General features: G+C 38.1%; 2 protein-coding genes across 21 annotated transcripts in view; both read left to right on the top strand.

Annotated features, from left to right (window-relative positions):
• Positions 1 to 7,005, top strand: part of LOC126757344 (mitogen-activated protein kinase kinase kinase kinase 5) — an 84,839-nt gene extending 77,834 nt beyond the window's left edge. For 9 of the 11 annotated variants that reach the window (XM_050471167.1, XM_050471168.1, XM_050471166.1 and 6 more), the window contains 6 exons: positions 1,369 to 2,533; positions 2,610 to 2,733; positions 2,796 to 3,149; positions 3,208 to 3,936; positions 4,087 to 4,213; positions 4,282 to 7,005. In XM_050471167.1, coding sequence (XP_050327124.1) covers positions 1,369 to 2,533; positions 2,610 to 2,733; positions 2,796 to 3,149; positions 3,208 to 3,936; positions 4,087 to 4,213; positions 4,282 to 4,381 — 2,599 coding nt within the window. In that variant the 3' untranslated portion in view covers positions 4,382 to 7,005. The remainder of the gene's footprint in view (positions 1 to 1,368; positions 2,534 to 2,609; positions 2,734 to 2,795; positions 3,150 to 3,207; positions 3,937 to 4,086; positions 4,214 to 4,281) is intronic. The other 2 variants (XM_050471171.1, XM_050471170.1) reach the window with 1 other exon arrangement.
• A 556-nt stretch (positions 7,006 to 7,561) lies between these two features.
• The window catches only part of LOC126757576 (EH domain-binding protein 1), a 33,393-nt gene continuing 25,284 nt past the window's right edge, over positions 7,562 to 15,670 (top strand). For 3 of the 10 annotated variants that reach the window (XM_050471585.1, XM_050471586.1, XM_050471584.1), the window contains exons 1-2: positions 7,563 to 7,657; positions 10,930 to 11,406. In XM_050471585.1, the coding sequence (XP_050327542.1) occupies positions 11,303 to 11,406 (104 nt within the window). In that variant the 5' untranslated portion in view covers positions 7,563 to 7,657; positions 10,930 to 11,302. The other 7 variants (XM_050471576.1, XM_050471578.1, XM_050471579.1 and 4 more) reach the window with 7 other exon arrangements.

Raw genomic sequence — 15,670 nt, 5'->3', positions numbered from 1 at the left:
TTATTATTGATTGCCCTTTAATCCACCAGCAGCAATGTGTAAAATATGAAAATTCGTTTGCTGTGTGTGTGGAAAATTATATTTAGGTGACACACACACACACACATGTTTACTTTATTAACTAGGGTTTTATTATTTTTTATTAAATTTCCAAATACTTTTAATAACTTTTTCATAACCTTATTTTAAATTATTTTTATTAATTTTCCAAATACAAGAAAAAATTATTACTTTTTCTTCGTTTTTTTGCATAACACTACTTGATATACAAAGAATGTTCTTGCTATCGCAAAATCGATGGACCGAACCAAATTTCAAATTGCCTACCGAACGATTTCATTTAAGACATCCAATAGTTTACATAAAAACTACTTTTTGTTTGGTTTAGCCCCAGGCAACTTAGCACGAGTCTCTAAAATTAAAGCCTTGCGAAATTTTCGCTTATATTCAATGCTTAAAGGTTACATAAAACAGTAAACAGTCAACAAACACAGCAGAATCCAAAAGCGACACAACCAAAATCACCAAAATCACCAAACTCCACACAGCAACCAATCAAGTAATCGTCGTCGGTTTAGTTCGAGAGTCTCCGCATGCCTTCTATTTGTGTGTGTTCCTTACGTAATCGCATACTTACACACATACATATGTACATGTGTATATGTGCATAACATAACTTTCGATTTTTTTTTATTAATATCTGAACATTATTTCTTTCATTTGCCCGAAATAACGGTATGTTTTGTTGTCGAATATAATTTGACTTGCATACACACTCTTTATTAATAATACAATAATACATTCCATTTAATTCACTAATTTTCATTAACAAAAATAACAATAACAAGTGCAGCACTAATCTCTCGTCCGCATAACTGTATTAATTAACTGTATTCAATGAGTAGAATTGCAAATGTTTTGGAGTTGAACTGAAAAACGCTTACCAAGTAGCAGTTATACAACAACAAATAACATAACTAACTGTAAAATGCATATAAACCAGAACAACAACAACATACCTTACTCAGCACAACGCATCTATTCGCCTCATTGCATATACACATACATACATACATACACATGTATCTGAACTATGTAAAGTATTCAATAATTTCGCTCTAAAATCTCGTAGCAATGTGAATTCATATATAAACATGTATGTATAAGATAGCCTAGTTATAGGCGCACAAGCGCTCCCACTGCAATCACTGCTCATTTGTCGCCTTTTATATCTTTTCTCCCGCTCTCACCTTCATGCACTCGTCACCTTTTTGTGTTCGGTGTCACCCAAATCGCTCATCACACATTTGTTTGTTACGCGCGCACACGCTGATTGCTGATCACTGCTCACTGCTCACATCCTTACAGAGCCACCCTACCGTTAACCGATACCAAAGATCTGCTTAGCACCGAATGCCACTGCGCGCACAATGGCGGTAACGGTAACGGCAACGGCAACGGTAATGGCAACGGCAATGGCAATGGCAATGAAAACGGTGGCGTCAGCGGCGCCAACGATGCCGCAGCGCCAACCGCGCCCGACGACATCAGCAGCTCCAACGCAACCTCCGCGGCGCCATCGACAGCTGCCACTGTGAATGGTGGCGATGCTGTCGGCTCGGTTACTAGCGCGAGCGGCTTGGGCCATTCGATGTCTGCCTATTTGGGACTGAGTTTCGGCTTCTCTAACATGCGCGCAACGTCGGTTGATGCTGTGGTCAATAACACCAATCATGACAGCGATGCGCGGCACCACCACCAACAGCAGCCACATTATCACCATCATCATCATCATCATTACATGCACTACACCAACAACAGTAACAGTAATAGCAACAGCAACGGCGGCGCCAGCAGCAGCGGCAGCAATATAAATTCGCGCTCAACCAGCGCCACCGGCCTGTCGATATCCACGTCCAGCAACTCCTATGGAACCGCAGTTGGGGCGCCAGCAAAGCTAAATGGCCAATCGCAGTACACGTCATTGTCCTCGTCCTTGTACAATCCACTGGACAATTTGAGTTGCGAAAGCGGCGGCGGCGGCATCGGCGGTGGTATTGGAGGTGGTGGCTTTGGCTTTGGCTTAGGCGGCAGTGTTAGTGGTACTAATGGTGGCGGGGGAAGTGGTGGTGTTGGTATGTTAGGAATTGATAGGAGTAGCGGAGGTGGTAGTGTTGGTAGTGCTGGTGGTTTTGGTGGTGTTAGTGGTGGTGTCGGCGGTGGTGGCGCGTCCCCATCACCATCGTCATCTTCGTCCGCGTTTGCTCGTGATGTGCTTATGCATTCCTCTGCTTCCACGTCACATTTATTCACTAATTTGCTGCGTAATAATGGCACCAATTATTTTAATAGCAACACTTCGGTGACCGATTCGGCAACAACAACTAGTGCATCCGTAGCAACGTCGTCCATATCGGCCATCCCTGCCGGCGCGGCGGCTCCGTTGTCGGGAGAGTGTACGCCCACATCTGGGCAAGCGATTGGCGGCAGCAGCAACGACAGCAATTGTGATTATAGGCATGAGAGTAATCAGGTGCGTATGCGCAAACTAGACGCCCTCGCTGCAAGAGAAGTTCGATTGACTTTTTCACTTTCTCATTGTACTATAGAACGGTCTGGAGGACTCACCACGCCGCCACAGCTCAATGGATCAGCTGATTGGGCTGCTCAATGACATGGGCAAATCGTCGAGAACACGCAGTCTCAGCGATGGCGGCACACAAGACGACGAAGGTAACACAAAAACAATTCTTACTTTTCAATATCACAAATTTTGTCTAAATATTGTCTTGCAGTGGAGAAAGAAGCGCAACCGGATCTGCTCAATAATACGCCTCCCGTGCCTCCGAAACGCTCACATCGTCGCCGCCATACCCCGCCACGCCCCATTTCCAATGGTCTACCGCCCACGCCAAAGGTACATATGGGCGCATGTTTTTCGAAAATCTTCAACGGCTGTCCACTCCGCATACACTGCACAGCCTCGTGGATCCATCCCGAAACGCGCGACCAGCATCTACTCATCGGCGCCGACGAGGGCATCTTCAACCTAAACATGAACGAGCTGCACGATGCCGTCATCGATCAGCTGTTTCCGCGTCGCACCACCTGGCTGTATGTGATTAAGGACGTACTCATGAGTCTATCAGGTGAGCGACATTTGGAAATTCCACAATTTGCACTTGCTAATCTCTGTTCTACGTCCAGGAAAATCTTGTCAATTGTATCGACACGATCTGATCGCGTTACATTCCAAGCAGACGCACCGTTTCTCGCTGCACATGAACAAAATACCCGAAAGACTGGTCCCGCGCAAATTCGCGCTCACCACAAAGGTGCCCGACACCAAGGGCTGCACCCAATGCTGTGTAACAAGGAATCCTTATAACGGCTACAAGTACTTGTGCGGTGCCACGCCCAGTGGCATATTCCTCATGCAATGGTACGATCCGCTGAACAAATTCATGCTGCTTAAGCAATGCGAGTGGCCGGCATCGAGCATACTGGGTGGGGGACATGGCTGTGTGCTAAACGGCCACACACCCGTCTTCGAGATGATCATCACACCGGAGCTGGAATATCCAATTGTCTGCACGGGCGTGCGAAAGGCACTCAACGGCTGCCTGAAGCTCGAGCTGATCAATATGAATAGTGAGACCGCGCTTTTACCACATGTGGACCGCATACTAATACTTCATTACATTTCTTCCTTAGGCGCCAGCTGGTTCCATTCAGACGATATGGACTTTGATGCCACGGCCACAATGGTGCCACGAAGAGATCTGTTGAAAGTTGTGAAGGTGCATCAGGTCGAAAAGGATGCGATACTGGTCTGCTATGGCAACATCATACAAGTCGTCACGCTACAGGGTAATCCAAAGCAACACAAGAAATTGGTCTCGCAACTCAATTTCGATTTCAATGTGGACAGCATAGGTAGGTAGCAATGTAGCTGTGAACTACCAAACACCTGAGTGCTCCATGCAATGGTCAAGGCCTCCTAGAATTAAATAAACTAATCATTCTGTTTGTTTGTGTGTGGGTGTTCTATGTAAATTATTTTGAATTTTCTGCTTATTCTTGCAGTTTGTCTACCCGATAGCGTATTAGCATTCCACAAGCACGGCATGCAGGGCAAGTCGTTGCGAAACGGCGAAATTACGCAAGAAATCAAGGACATGAGTCGTACATATCGACTGCTCGGCTGTGATAAGTAATTGCCTCACTCCATTACCGTTAGAGTAGAAAGTACTAATTTGTTTCTTTGTCTTCGCTTTGCAGAGTCGTCGCTTTGGAGAGTCAATTGCTGCGCACCGGTTCGCTGGGCAGCGAGGAGGGACATGATCTTTACATTCTAGCCGGCCATGAGGCCAGTTATTAATTAACTATATAATTACAAAAATTATAGTGTTAAATGCAATTAACTACATATGTGAAGCAAGTGAAACAAAATATTATGTTTACTACAAAAAAAACCGAAGCAAAAATGCAAAGGGAAAACTGAACAAACTGACTTATGACGTATGCATACATAAGCGAGTATAAATTTAAATAAAATGAGCATGTGAAATTAAGTGAAATGAATGTCGGAAAAATGAAAAAAAAATCTTACTAAACTTTTGGTATAAAATTAAAATTAATTTTAAGCATTTTTCTAGCGTCCGTTTTTCTTTTTTTTTTTTTTGTAAATTTGCACATAAAAACAAACAAAAAGTGAGTGTGAAAGCGCGACAAAACCAGCGAATGTTGCGCTGCGCCAATGCCAAAGCGTTTTGAGATTAAATGCAGATTATCTGCGTTTTTTATAGTGTGTACAGATCATGCAGCGCCAAGTCAAAATAGAGCCATTATAAACAAAGTTGTATATAAGCCGGATTTCATTAATTGTTTTGTGAATGATTGCGCAATGCGCATGAAATACTGAAAATATTATTTGTATATACAAGCTATTATCGCTTATGTAATTTCGTTATTTTTAAATTGCAAAATGATTTTAAGTTAGTGGCTGCAATACATGTAACTTTCTTAGATTTTACTAGACCTAAACACGTTTGCATATATGGAACTACTTTAAGTGAATATTTTATAGATTTTCACGGTATTTGCATACAAGGTATTAGAAACGAAATGGCAGAGCGCTGAATAAACAGCAAAGTGATTGATTGATTGTTATGAAATACATGCTTGAAAGTTGAAACATAAAACACTGCGAAAAATTAGGTTAATCAAGTAAATTATAAAGCATCTGACATTGCTTGCAATTTTTAGTATAAAAAAATAAAATAATAAATATAAAAAACAACTGAGAACTATGTATATTTACAAACACAGCACATAAACAATTTGAAATCAACACAACAAAAAGGACTACTGAATGCAATTGCAATAAAGAGTATTTTAGCAAGGGCTGTGCGAGCAGTCGTATGAAACATTTTAGATCCGCAGTAAATTTAGCTTTCACCTTACGCTCCTCCAGTTGATTTGAAACTTTGCAATGTTTGCAACAAATATGCGCACAGCCCCACTTCTACGAGCACGCTAGCTAATAAAACTGGAAATTTGAAAATAACTGACTTAAACCGTAAGAGGATATATATAAAATCGGATATGTTGTTTGATAAACTAGAGCATTGAATTTTAGATTACTTTAAGTAGCATGATAAATGTGAGTGTTAAGCGTAAGAAAGTATATTTTTAATATATATTTGGGCATACACACACACACAGCTCTGTGGACACACAACCCAAAACAGTGCGAAACGCTAATAACGCCACTGCAGATCTAAGTCATTGAGAAAATGTAAAAAATGAATATGCAGCGCGGCGAATTCCTAAACTTTTAAGTTTTTGTGAAGTTTTGTTAATTATCATTTAATTAATAATAATTTAATTAATGTTCTTCTTGATTATGTGCAACTTCCGCCATTTAGTCGCTTAGCGGAAAATATACACACGTTCACCGTTGACACTAATTCAAACATACCAAACTCCCATTCATACAACAACACAAAAAAGTTAATTGCGAACAGCTTTACACAATGTAAATGCATTAAAAAGCTATTTAAAGAAAAAATAGAAAGAATTCATACATACATACACATGCATTTAAACTGTCTAAGAACGAAAGAAGTCAACAAAAACTCACAAATTATTAATAAATGTAAATGTATACCATATATTTAATTGGACCATTATACTATACAAAGAAGACTTGTAAAAGCTATTCCAGGGTCTCCACAGAGATTCCAGCGCGTGTGTAGTAACAGCATTCACGCTTCAAAGCGGTTCGAGAACTGCATACGAAGCAAACAAACGCCGATTTAAGTGATACAATTGTAAATTTTTAATTACTCTAATTTGTTGCATAAGCGACCCTTTAAGCTACAAACAAATAATTGCCGTTGTGGCAAGCGATAGAATTATTAAATATTAACTATTGTATTTAACTTATGTTTTATTTTAATTAAGACAAGTGAAGATATAATAAATTAGCTTCTAGTGCGCTATTGAAATGTTAGAATTTAACTTTAAGGAAAAATATATACATACATATATGCGTATGTGTGTAGAAAAGTGGCGGAAAATCAAATCAAAGTGCGATGTTAGACATAGAGAGAGAGAGTAGAGATTTAATTCGGAAATTTGTACGCGAAGAAAGCTTTTTTGGAAGTTAAGTTACGTAACGTAACGTTTGTATGTAAGTAAGCAGCGTAGCCTCTAAGGGTGTGTACGAGTTTGTGTGTTTAAGGGACATAACGATTTCTATTGAGTATTAGGCATTAAATAAAGAAACAATTCGAATGCAAAACAAAAACACTATAGTTCGTTGAAAATAAATAAAGTACTAAATATATATGTATATGTATGAACAAAACATAAAAGCAAAAAAACTTTCTTAGTCGAAATTTGAAGCATTACAATGCAAAACTAATGGGGCAATGAATTGTTGCGCAGCACGAGATTGAAATACAGATTAATAAATTGCAATTAAAAAGAGAAAACAAATGCTTTCATTTCAATTTCATATAACAGTTTTTAAAGTTGTTTTTATAACAGTTTTTATAGTTTTTTTATAACAGTTTTTATAGTTGTTTTTATAACAGTTTTAATAGTTTCTTGTAACAGTTTATATTCCCTTTGCATTAGTTTTTTATTACCCCACGTCACTCTGTTTCTCTTTAGTTTCCCAATAGGTTTTGTCGCGCACAGAGCATCCTGTACCGCTTTCATTTCGGGGTGACAATTGCCCAACACTGGCGTATTGGAACTGATTAGAGATAACAAATTTACTTTACTTGTTTATCGATTTATGTCTGTCACAAAGAGGCGACAAAAAATTTAACTGACGGGAAAATAAATATCACGAAATAATTAATATCAAATAATAATTTTGTGCATCGGTTTTAGTTTTACGTCAGTCAAGTGTGGATAAAGAAACTTAGGAAATCGTAGTAAAGTTATCGATTATTGTTGGTAATCGTTCTTTGTAGCTGTTGACATCGCTACAGCTGCTCTGACAGTTTCTGTGCTGCAGCAATCAGCTGCGTTCAGTCAGAGAACTTATAAGTTTTAAGTTCTCTGGTTCAGTACACTTTGAGCAACGCGTTGAAACGGTTTGGTTGAATTTGGTTGGCACATGGAATATTTAGTAGCGACGGTGAATATATATACATGCTAATAGGTGTGTGGTGTGTTTGGCCAGAGAACACACCGTCGTTCTCTCATTTCTACCGACTCTTAGTTGGTATATGTAGCGTACTCGTTTTCACTTGTGCGAAGTAGGTGCGGGTGTGTGCAGCCATCTCTATTTTCGGTGTTGTGTTCATTGTGCAAAACAGCGAATTAAAGTGCAAAGTGTTTGTAGCAAAAATATTCGTGAAGAATAAGTGTAAACCAAAATTTGTGATTTTATTGAAACAGAGTAAAATTTGACGATATTTTCATTAAAATTGTTGCTAATTCTATGTTGGTGCTGTTTGAAGGAGTGAGTGAGCTTGTGTTACGGCTTAGCCGAGTGAATGAAATTCCATTAATACTACAATTATTATACCATACATAGGTATGTGCAGCTATATTCCAAAGTTTGTGGGCTGACCAGGATATCCAAACGTCTGGATTAGCCCTGATTTTTACTAAGCTATGAATGCCAATGTTAATATTTTTGATAAAGTGACGTCATAGTTGATGGTCTGGTCGACGGTTGGAAATACTAACCCTTGCATAGTCCGACTCGTCATCAATTGGGTGGCTTCAACGTAGTGTTTTATTGCCTTTTTTGTTTTTTTTCTTCGCTATTATCTATGTATAGTGTATAAACGAAAAAAGTGTGTGCAAAAATATTGAATAAAATGTGTAATACTACTGAATGTATTTCTGCAGAAGAAAACAAATCTAGTCGAAAGAGAAACGAATAGGTGACTTTTAAAGGTCGCTAAAACAAGAACGACTGCGAAACCTATTCTGCAAAAGAAGAGAAAAAACAACAACAGCGACAGACAACAAAGCACTCGTACACGAATGAAAACAAGAAGGATAGGTGAAGGCATTAAGGGACCAGAGGAATGATATGGAGCGTAGTGAAATTAATGTGTAGGGGGATAAAGTCCTTCATATAATGTGGAATAATATTGGCTATAAACTCTGTGCGTATGCTAGTGTTTCTTCAAACAGCTCTTGCTTGACTTTTCACAGCGCATGCGCATAGCTCATTCCTTGCTACACAGCTGTGGAATAATCAAATATGTCCTTGTTAAAAATGAGCAAATAATATTACTTTTAAGCACTTTATATCTTCGAAAACAATCCTTTGGAGCAGCTGCGAATTTCAAAAGGATTGTAAAAGTATCCTATCTTGTTAGTTGCTACCTCATATATTTTGAGTTGGTGTAGGTGCAGTAAAATACATACATATGTACATATGTACATTTTTATGTATGTACTTATATAAATACATGTATGATAAAAAGGTAGATAAAATTGAACGGTTTATCTTCTTATACTTTTCAAAACACTTTGTGATCATCTATGCTTAAACATCTGTTCTCCAATGGCTAAATATATAAGTATGTACATATGCTTGTACATATGCTTGTCCATTGGTTGGTTATATTGGAGTATAGTCAAAGATACAGTTATATGATGGTAATAATCTTGTTAATAAACCTCGAAAATATATTTCATAGCGTAGTCATTCGGGAGGGAATTTAATTCACATATCAACTGTGTCAAATTCTTCTGCACAGAACCTGTATTAGGTTTTCAATATGAACTTTTCAAGTTATTAAAAAAAAAAACTCTAAATTTCAGATTTTCTTAGTTTACTATTTTAGACTTAGTATGTCATTTTTGAAATTTATTTTATTTGTTTTTTTTGTAGAATTAAATATTAAATTTTATTTCCCTTAAAATAGCGAAAAATGTGCTCCGCAGCAATGAGCATGGTATAGAATCACTAATAGATGAATAAGATTAAAAGCATAGCAAAATGCCAATAGACTACAATACGAGAATTATATTGTTTACCTTCTTCGCTTTCCACTTAAGGTATATACGGACTTACGTATGTGTATACATACACATGTACATTAATACGCAAGTCTATCAAATGAAATTGCTTATAAAAATAACGCATAACATTGAAAATATACAAGTTCGGGTTATCAATGCACTGAACCAGCCTCGTATTTTTATATGTGTGTGTATGAATACTGGTGCATATGCAACGGCATTAACCGATACAAGTGCACGACAATACACTGATACATATTTGACATATCAGGCAAATCGGTTGTAGCAGAAATTGCGTTGTTTACCTAATTCCACGCAAAGTGTAAATTGCCTTTTAGCTGGCACACACAAACAACAACAGTAAAACTCATTAAAACGCTAACATGCAATGGCAACAAGAATATGTCTCTGTACCACATTTATAATTGACTTACAGTCGCATTGGATCGTCTATAAATAAGTCAGTCATGATTAATCTCAACGGAATATTGGCAAACACACAAACAATAATAATACATGTATATGTACATATGTATGTACATATGTTTATTAAACACTATGCAGGCATGTGTCTTTGGCTGTTAATACATACTTATGTATGTACATATGTACATTGCATATTTATGCATGCGATGTGCCAGTTCATCAGCTAAACTGCTAGAGCATGTAACGGGGCTCCCAAAGTGCTAATCCTGGCGTGCGAGCACATGACAGTGCGTCAATAAATGGACAACTACAACAAGTGGTAAGACTGGGAACGGCAGCTGTTAACTCGAAAGTGCTACGCAATAATCCGACAATAAGGCGTTGCAGAAATTTAAGAGAAAAACTATAAAATCTCCATGAATTTCGCAAGCAGACCGGACAGAATGAAATCTGTTTGAGCAAAACGTGTACCTCCATGCTAGCCAATAATAACTTATACCTACATACATACATATGTACACATTTGTAATGTGTGTGCACTACTTGTGTACGAAGGCATGTACATATGTATGTATGCATGTACATATGTGTTTTAGAGATTTAGTCACAATTGCCAAAAGACAACATGACGTAAAGCCAACAAAGATAAGAAAAGGCAGAGGCGGACTGCTGTGACGGAACTGCTGTGACTTAAATCGTATACTAAATACTTAGATAGAAGCACCCTTTCTTCGCTGGTTGTAGCTTGATAGTTCTTTATTTTCTTGTTTTAGACAAAGAACGCGTCACAGCGAGTAGTCAGCAGCAGAGTTGTTCACACGCGACGTCCGTAACGTACATGGTGCAGTTGTGTATGGGAATTTAGTTGATGTCGTTGTTGTTGTGCAAATCGTAGTTAATTAACGCGCAACTTGAGCATATCTTAACATGCGTACATAATTCTCTTCTTCAGCGTTTCATTACCCATTTACGAAAATAAAAATTATTTTTCGATAGTTTTGTGGAATAGTATCGGCAAAGTATCTTTGAAAACCGACGCAAGTAAAATCATAAAAATAAAAATTGAAGAACACCGCATAGTCACAGCAGGTGTACAGCTAGTAACAAATAAATCAAAGCCGTGAAAACCGAAAATCTAACAGACTTGTAAAAAAAAATATTTTAATTATATATAATTGTGGTCACCCAAGGAGTAGAAAAACCAACAACACCCTTAGCTCCAGCGCCGAAATCTTTAAACCGCTCAACTCGCCGCCGCTCAGCGCCTTTACTTTGGTGCTGATTTCTTGTATCTTTTGCCGCCTCCGAACCGTCGACGGTTAGTGCCCTGCAGCACCTGCAGACCACCTCCGCGGCAGCTGCCAGCGTCATGGGCAGCGTTTGGAAGCGTTTGCAGCGCGTCAATAAACGGGCCGCCAAATTTCAATTTACCTCATCCTATCATGAGCTGCGCCTAGAAACGACTGCCAAATGGTGAGTACTTTCCCACAATTCTTTTTAAATAAATAAAAAGACTACTGATTATCAAAAAGCATATTTTATATCATATAAATTGTCGAAATCATAAATATGTATGTGTATGAAATTTCAGTCTTTACCCTAGAAAAGGGTCAAACGAAAACAAACCCTTTATTTTCATTTAAATCGTGACGAAATCATATTTCTTTCTGATATTGTTGTATTTGTTGCTCTAAGAAAATATGCACTTAGGCGAAATTATTGTAACTAAACCCATAATAAGTAGCGAAAAGTACTCTCTGTGTAAATATCCAATTGAAATCCTGTCAGAAATTGATTATCGAAGGAACGCTGAAGTTACGAGCCACCGATTTTTTTCATAGAACGAGCTCATATACATACTTACATAAGTCAAATGTGCCGAATTCCGCAAGCTAATTGCCTAAAACACTTCGTAGTAGCCACACACTTTCACATATATGCACATAGATATAGTATATATCATTCCCATTTCTGTGTAAATATGGACACTTGTGTTCATACATACATATGTACTTATTCACCTACTTTGCATTGCGCTTAATGAAATACTTAGTGCATATTGGAACTGATTGCCACATAGACCCACAATATTCTCGCCGCAAACCGCACAGACAATTTGAGCCGCTTAAACGAGTACATTTGCTTCCATACATAGCAACATGTCCGCTATGTTTGCGGATTGCGGGCTATATGCACATACATATGTATGTACTTATATTAGCATAATAATCGAGTAACTTTGACAGACTTTGCGAATATAAAATGTGGACCGATGCCGTTGCCGTTGCTTCCCGAAAGGTGAAAAGAGCGGAAGTGGATGCGTATGCAAATTTCGGACGTTTTCGAACAGCAAATAACACTGAATGAAAAGTGTCATAAAAAGTTGTGCGATGGAATAAACAAAAGGTAAATGCACTGAAAAAAATTGGAGACTAACTCGAAAATTATCCACAATTTTTAATTACCCCTTGACATGGATTCAAATGTGAATGGCTCCAGTATATCCACATACTGACACCGGTATATTTTCCCCATTTATGTGAACCCGACGCCATGCCATTAAAACGCCCCCCAGACCATGATATTTACATCGTGCTTAACGGGTTTCTGGTATACCTAGGGTTAATGATTTGATCTTGTGCACGACGTACAATTGTTTTTCCAGCTGGACCCATCCTATTTATCTTGGTTTCGTTACTCAAAAACACGTTTTTCCAAAATTACGCTCGTTTGTGTCTGTGAACTTTGCAAATGCCAGTCGAGTTTTGATGCTAATTCGTCTGAAAAGTTGAGCTTCATTGAATCGTTTTCCTACAAGCTTTCAAGACCTATCCACACCATATTCTTCATTCTCTGGCTGACTTAAGAGGATCGGCTCTTCTCTTCCATATTATAATTTTGTTAACACTAATATCGGAGGCATGGACGATGACAACATCGGATGAGTCGACGTTATGAGATTTCGAGAGAAAGGTTCCGCGAAAGATTTATGGTCCTTTGCGCGTTGGCCACGGCGAATATCACATTCGATGGAACTATGAGCAGTATGAGATATACGACGACATTGCCATAGTGGAGTGAAGGCTGGGTAGGTCATGTTGTCCGAATGGACGAAAAAACTCCAGCTGAAAAGATCAGATGGAGAAGGACCTGGCTTCGCTTAGAATCTGCAATTGGTGCCACGTGGCGAAAAAAAGAAACGACTGGCGCGCTGTTGTTAACTCGGCAATAATCGCGTTAGCGGTGTCTACGCCAGTAAAGATAATATCAATCTTACGCGGTCTTGGTATCTTGTTGTTGACACAACATGGGTGTTCTTTCTTGCATAATAATCATTATAAGCCAATTCCACAAACGATCCTCTTCTCTGTTAAAATTAAAGCATCGCGAAGGTGGAGAGTTTCGATTTCTCTCCGTGTACGCGTTCCACATTAGCATACCCATACGAATCGCGCTCAATGGTCAGACAGCCGTTTGTGTGGTATATACATATGTGAGTATATGTGCTCGGACGGCCTAATTTTGAGCTCGTGCAAACTCAAAAGTGTGTTTCGTCTGTGTGTGTAGAGCCACTGTAATAATTTGTAAAGGTTTGTTTGTTTATCTGACTGCGAACGCACCGTTGCAAATGTTTTGTAAAAATTCATTCACCCATTCTTTCTTGATATGCTTTTTGCCTTTAACTCTCTGCTAATTTTGCCATGCAGCCGTACCGCCTTTGCTGGCAATGCCCGTTTTTTCTAACTCAATTACTTTGCCATTCAGTGCGGTTCGCGCCGCCTCAACTCGGAGCCGGGCTTACCTTTGTTTTGGCGCGGCAACTTTTCTTCAAAGCGGCAACTCGAGCTAATCGCATACACACATAAAGAAATCGTGAGTGCGCAATGTATATGTGTTCATGGCAGTTATCTGAGCGATGGAGCGGTTGCGCGGTTATGCGGTTGCGATGAAGCAACAATGAACGCTCTGCTTTTGAATTCGCTTTTAACTGTTTTGTATATGATTTGGTTCTGATTTGTTTTGTCGTTGAATTACCACCTGTAGCGCAAACCTACACTCAGACACGTTACCCATACAAATTCATACATACATACATATGCCCATGAGAAGTTTTGCTGCTGATCGGTCGCAGTACTCGCGCTTTTCAGTCCGTCCGTAATAAATTTTCCGCACTATTTGTGGCTATTATGATTTCTGTTATTGTTATTGTTATATAATGGCGCAAAAGGGGTACGCAAGGTAGTCTTCTATGGCTAATTCATACTCGTGTGGAACTTTTATGACGACTAGAATTACACATGACATACAAAGATACAGATCGGTCTATATATGACAGGATATATTTATAAATGTTGTCGATGTGCGTACATTTAGAATACAAGTACTATAGAGACGTTTTTCGCATTTTTTTCTTTTCATGCGCACGTATGGATGTGTGCATATATTTTGCAATGGGTGTGCTATAAATTATTGCATATATTTTCACAAATTTTCAATATATACATAATACAAATGTGTTGTTCTTGAGCGCATTTTCAATGACAAATAAAGCGAGCATGGCCACCTTCTGTAACACCGGTCAACAGCATTTTTTGGCACCGGTTATACAAACCTTATTTTTGTTGCTTCAAAAAATAATAAAAATAAAAAAGTTCTGTTTAGCTTTTATGAAAATAGAAAAATTCATTTCAATAAAAATGGACACAAAATTTTCATATAAAAATTTATTAAGAGTCTCAGATCACCATTAGGATTCATTCTAACAATAGGCATCATAAAATATTGGGTAGTCGAAAAGCCTTTTCGTGTTTTGTCAATAAATGTCGTTGTAGTCGTATATATCAAGTGCTACCAATCACATTCTGTCATACCATATAGTGTTGGAAAGGTGAGATTTTAACCAAAAAACCTTAAATTCGGGGAAGTTGAAAAAAAGTTACAGCTGTTCAAAGTGAAAGGAATGAAGAAATTCGCTGTATTTTAAAATTTTTATATAAAAAAGCGAAAAATGCCACGCAAGCCACCAATAAATTTGTGAAGTTTACGGAATCGATGCTGTAACACTTCGTTTGGCACAACAATGGTTAGGTCGCTCCCGTTCTGGAAATTTCGAAATACGAAAAGACTTTTTCGACTACCCAAATATAACAAGAATATATTAATTAAAATCCATTTTCAAAAAGCAAAAAAAAAAATTTGTTGACCAGTGTTGTGGATATGAATAATAAATATAACAATTCTTTTGCGCATTGGGAATTATTCGGAAAAGCTTTGGCTGAAAATGATTTCAATAAATAAAGCGCTTTTTCTTCTTATTAATTTCGCTTGTTGAGCTGTTGTTTGTGTGTGTCTTTTGCGTTTTTCGTGCATAACGTGATATTAATGCAAACTTAATTGCTTTTTTATTTACTTAGAAAATAAATAGGTTTTCCGACTTTGGCACGAAGAAAAGAAACCTCAATAAGACGAAACAAATTATACGAGAAGCCGAATTCATTACGGATAACAACAAATAAGAATATTGAAAAAGTCACACCCCTTTACAAAATATTAATAATGTTCTTATTTTGCTGCATGCCCCCAATAAATAATATTTTTACATTGTATCGAAACGTTTATTTACTATTTTCACTTTCAGGTAATATTCATGCCGTTAGATTCCCATAATTAAGTTGCCATATGATATTCAATTGCTTTTATTTTATTCGCTTTACTCGTACGCGGCTGCTCATCTGAT

Source organism: Bactrocera neohumeralis, chromosome 4 (genome assembly GCF_024586455.1).
Source record: "Bactrocera neohumeralis isolate Rockhampton chromosome 4, APGP_CSIRO_Bneo_wtdbg2-racon-allhic-juicebox.fasta_v2, whole genome shotgun sequence".
NCBI classification, from domain to species: domain Eukaryota; kingdom Metazoa; phylum Arthropoda; class Insecta; order Diptera; family Tephritidae; genus Bactrocera; species Bactrocera neohumeralis.
Note: the sequence above shows the minus strand (reverse complement) of the source record. Positions and strands in the feature narration are given on the sequence as shown.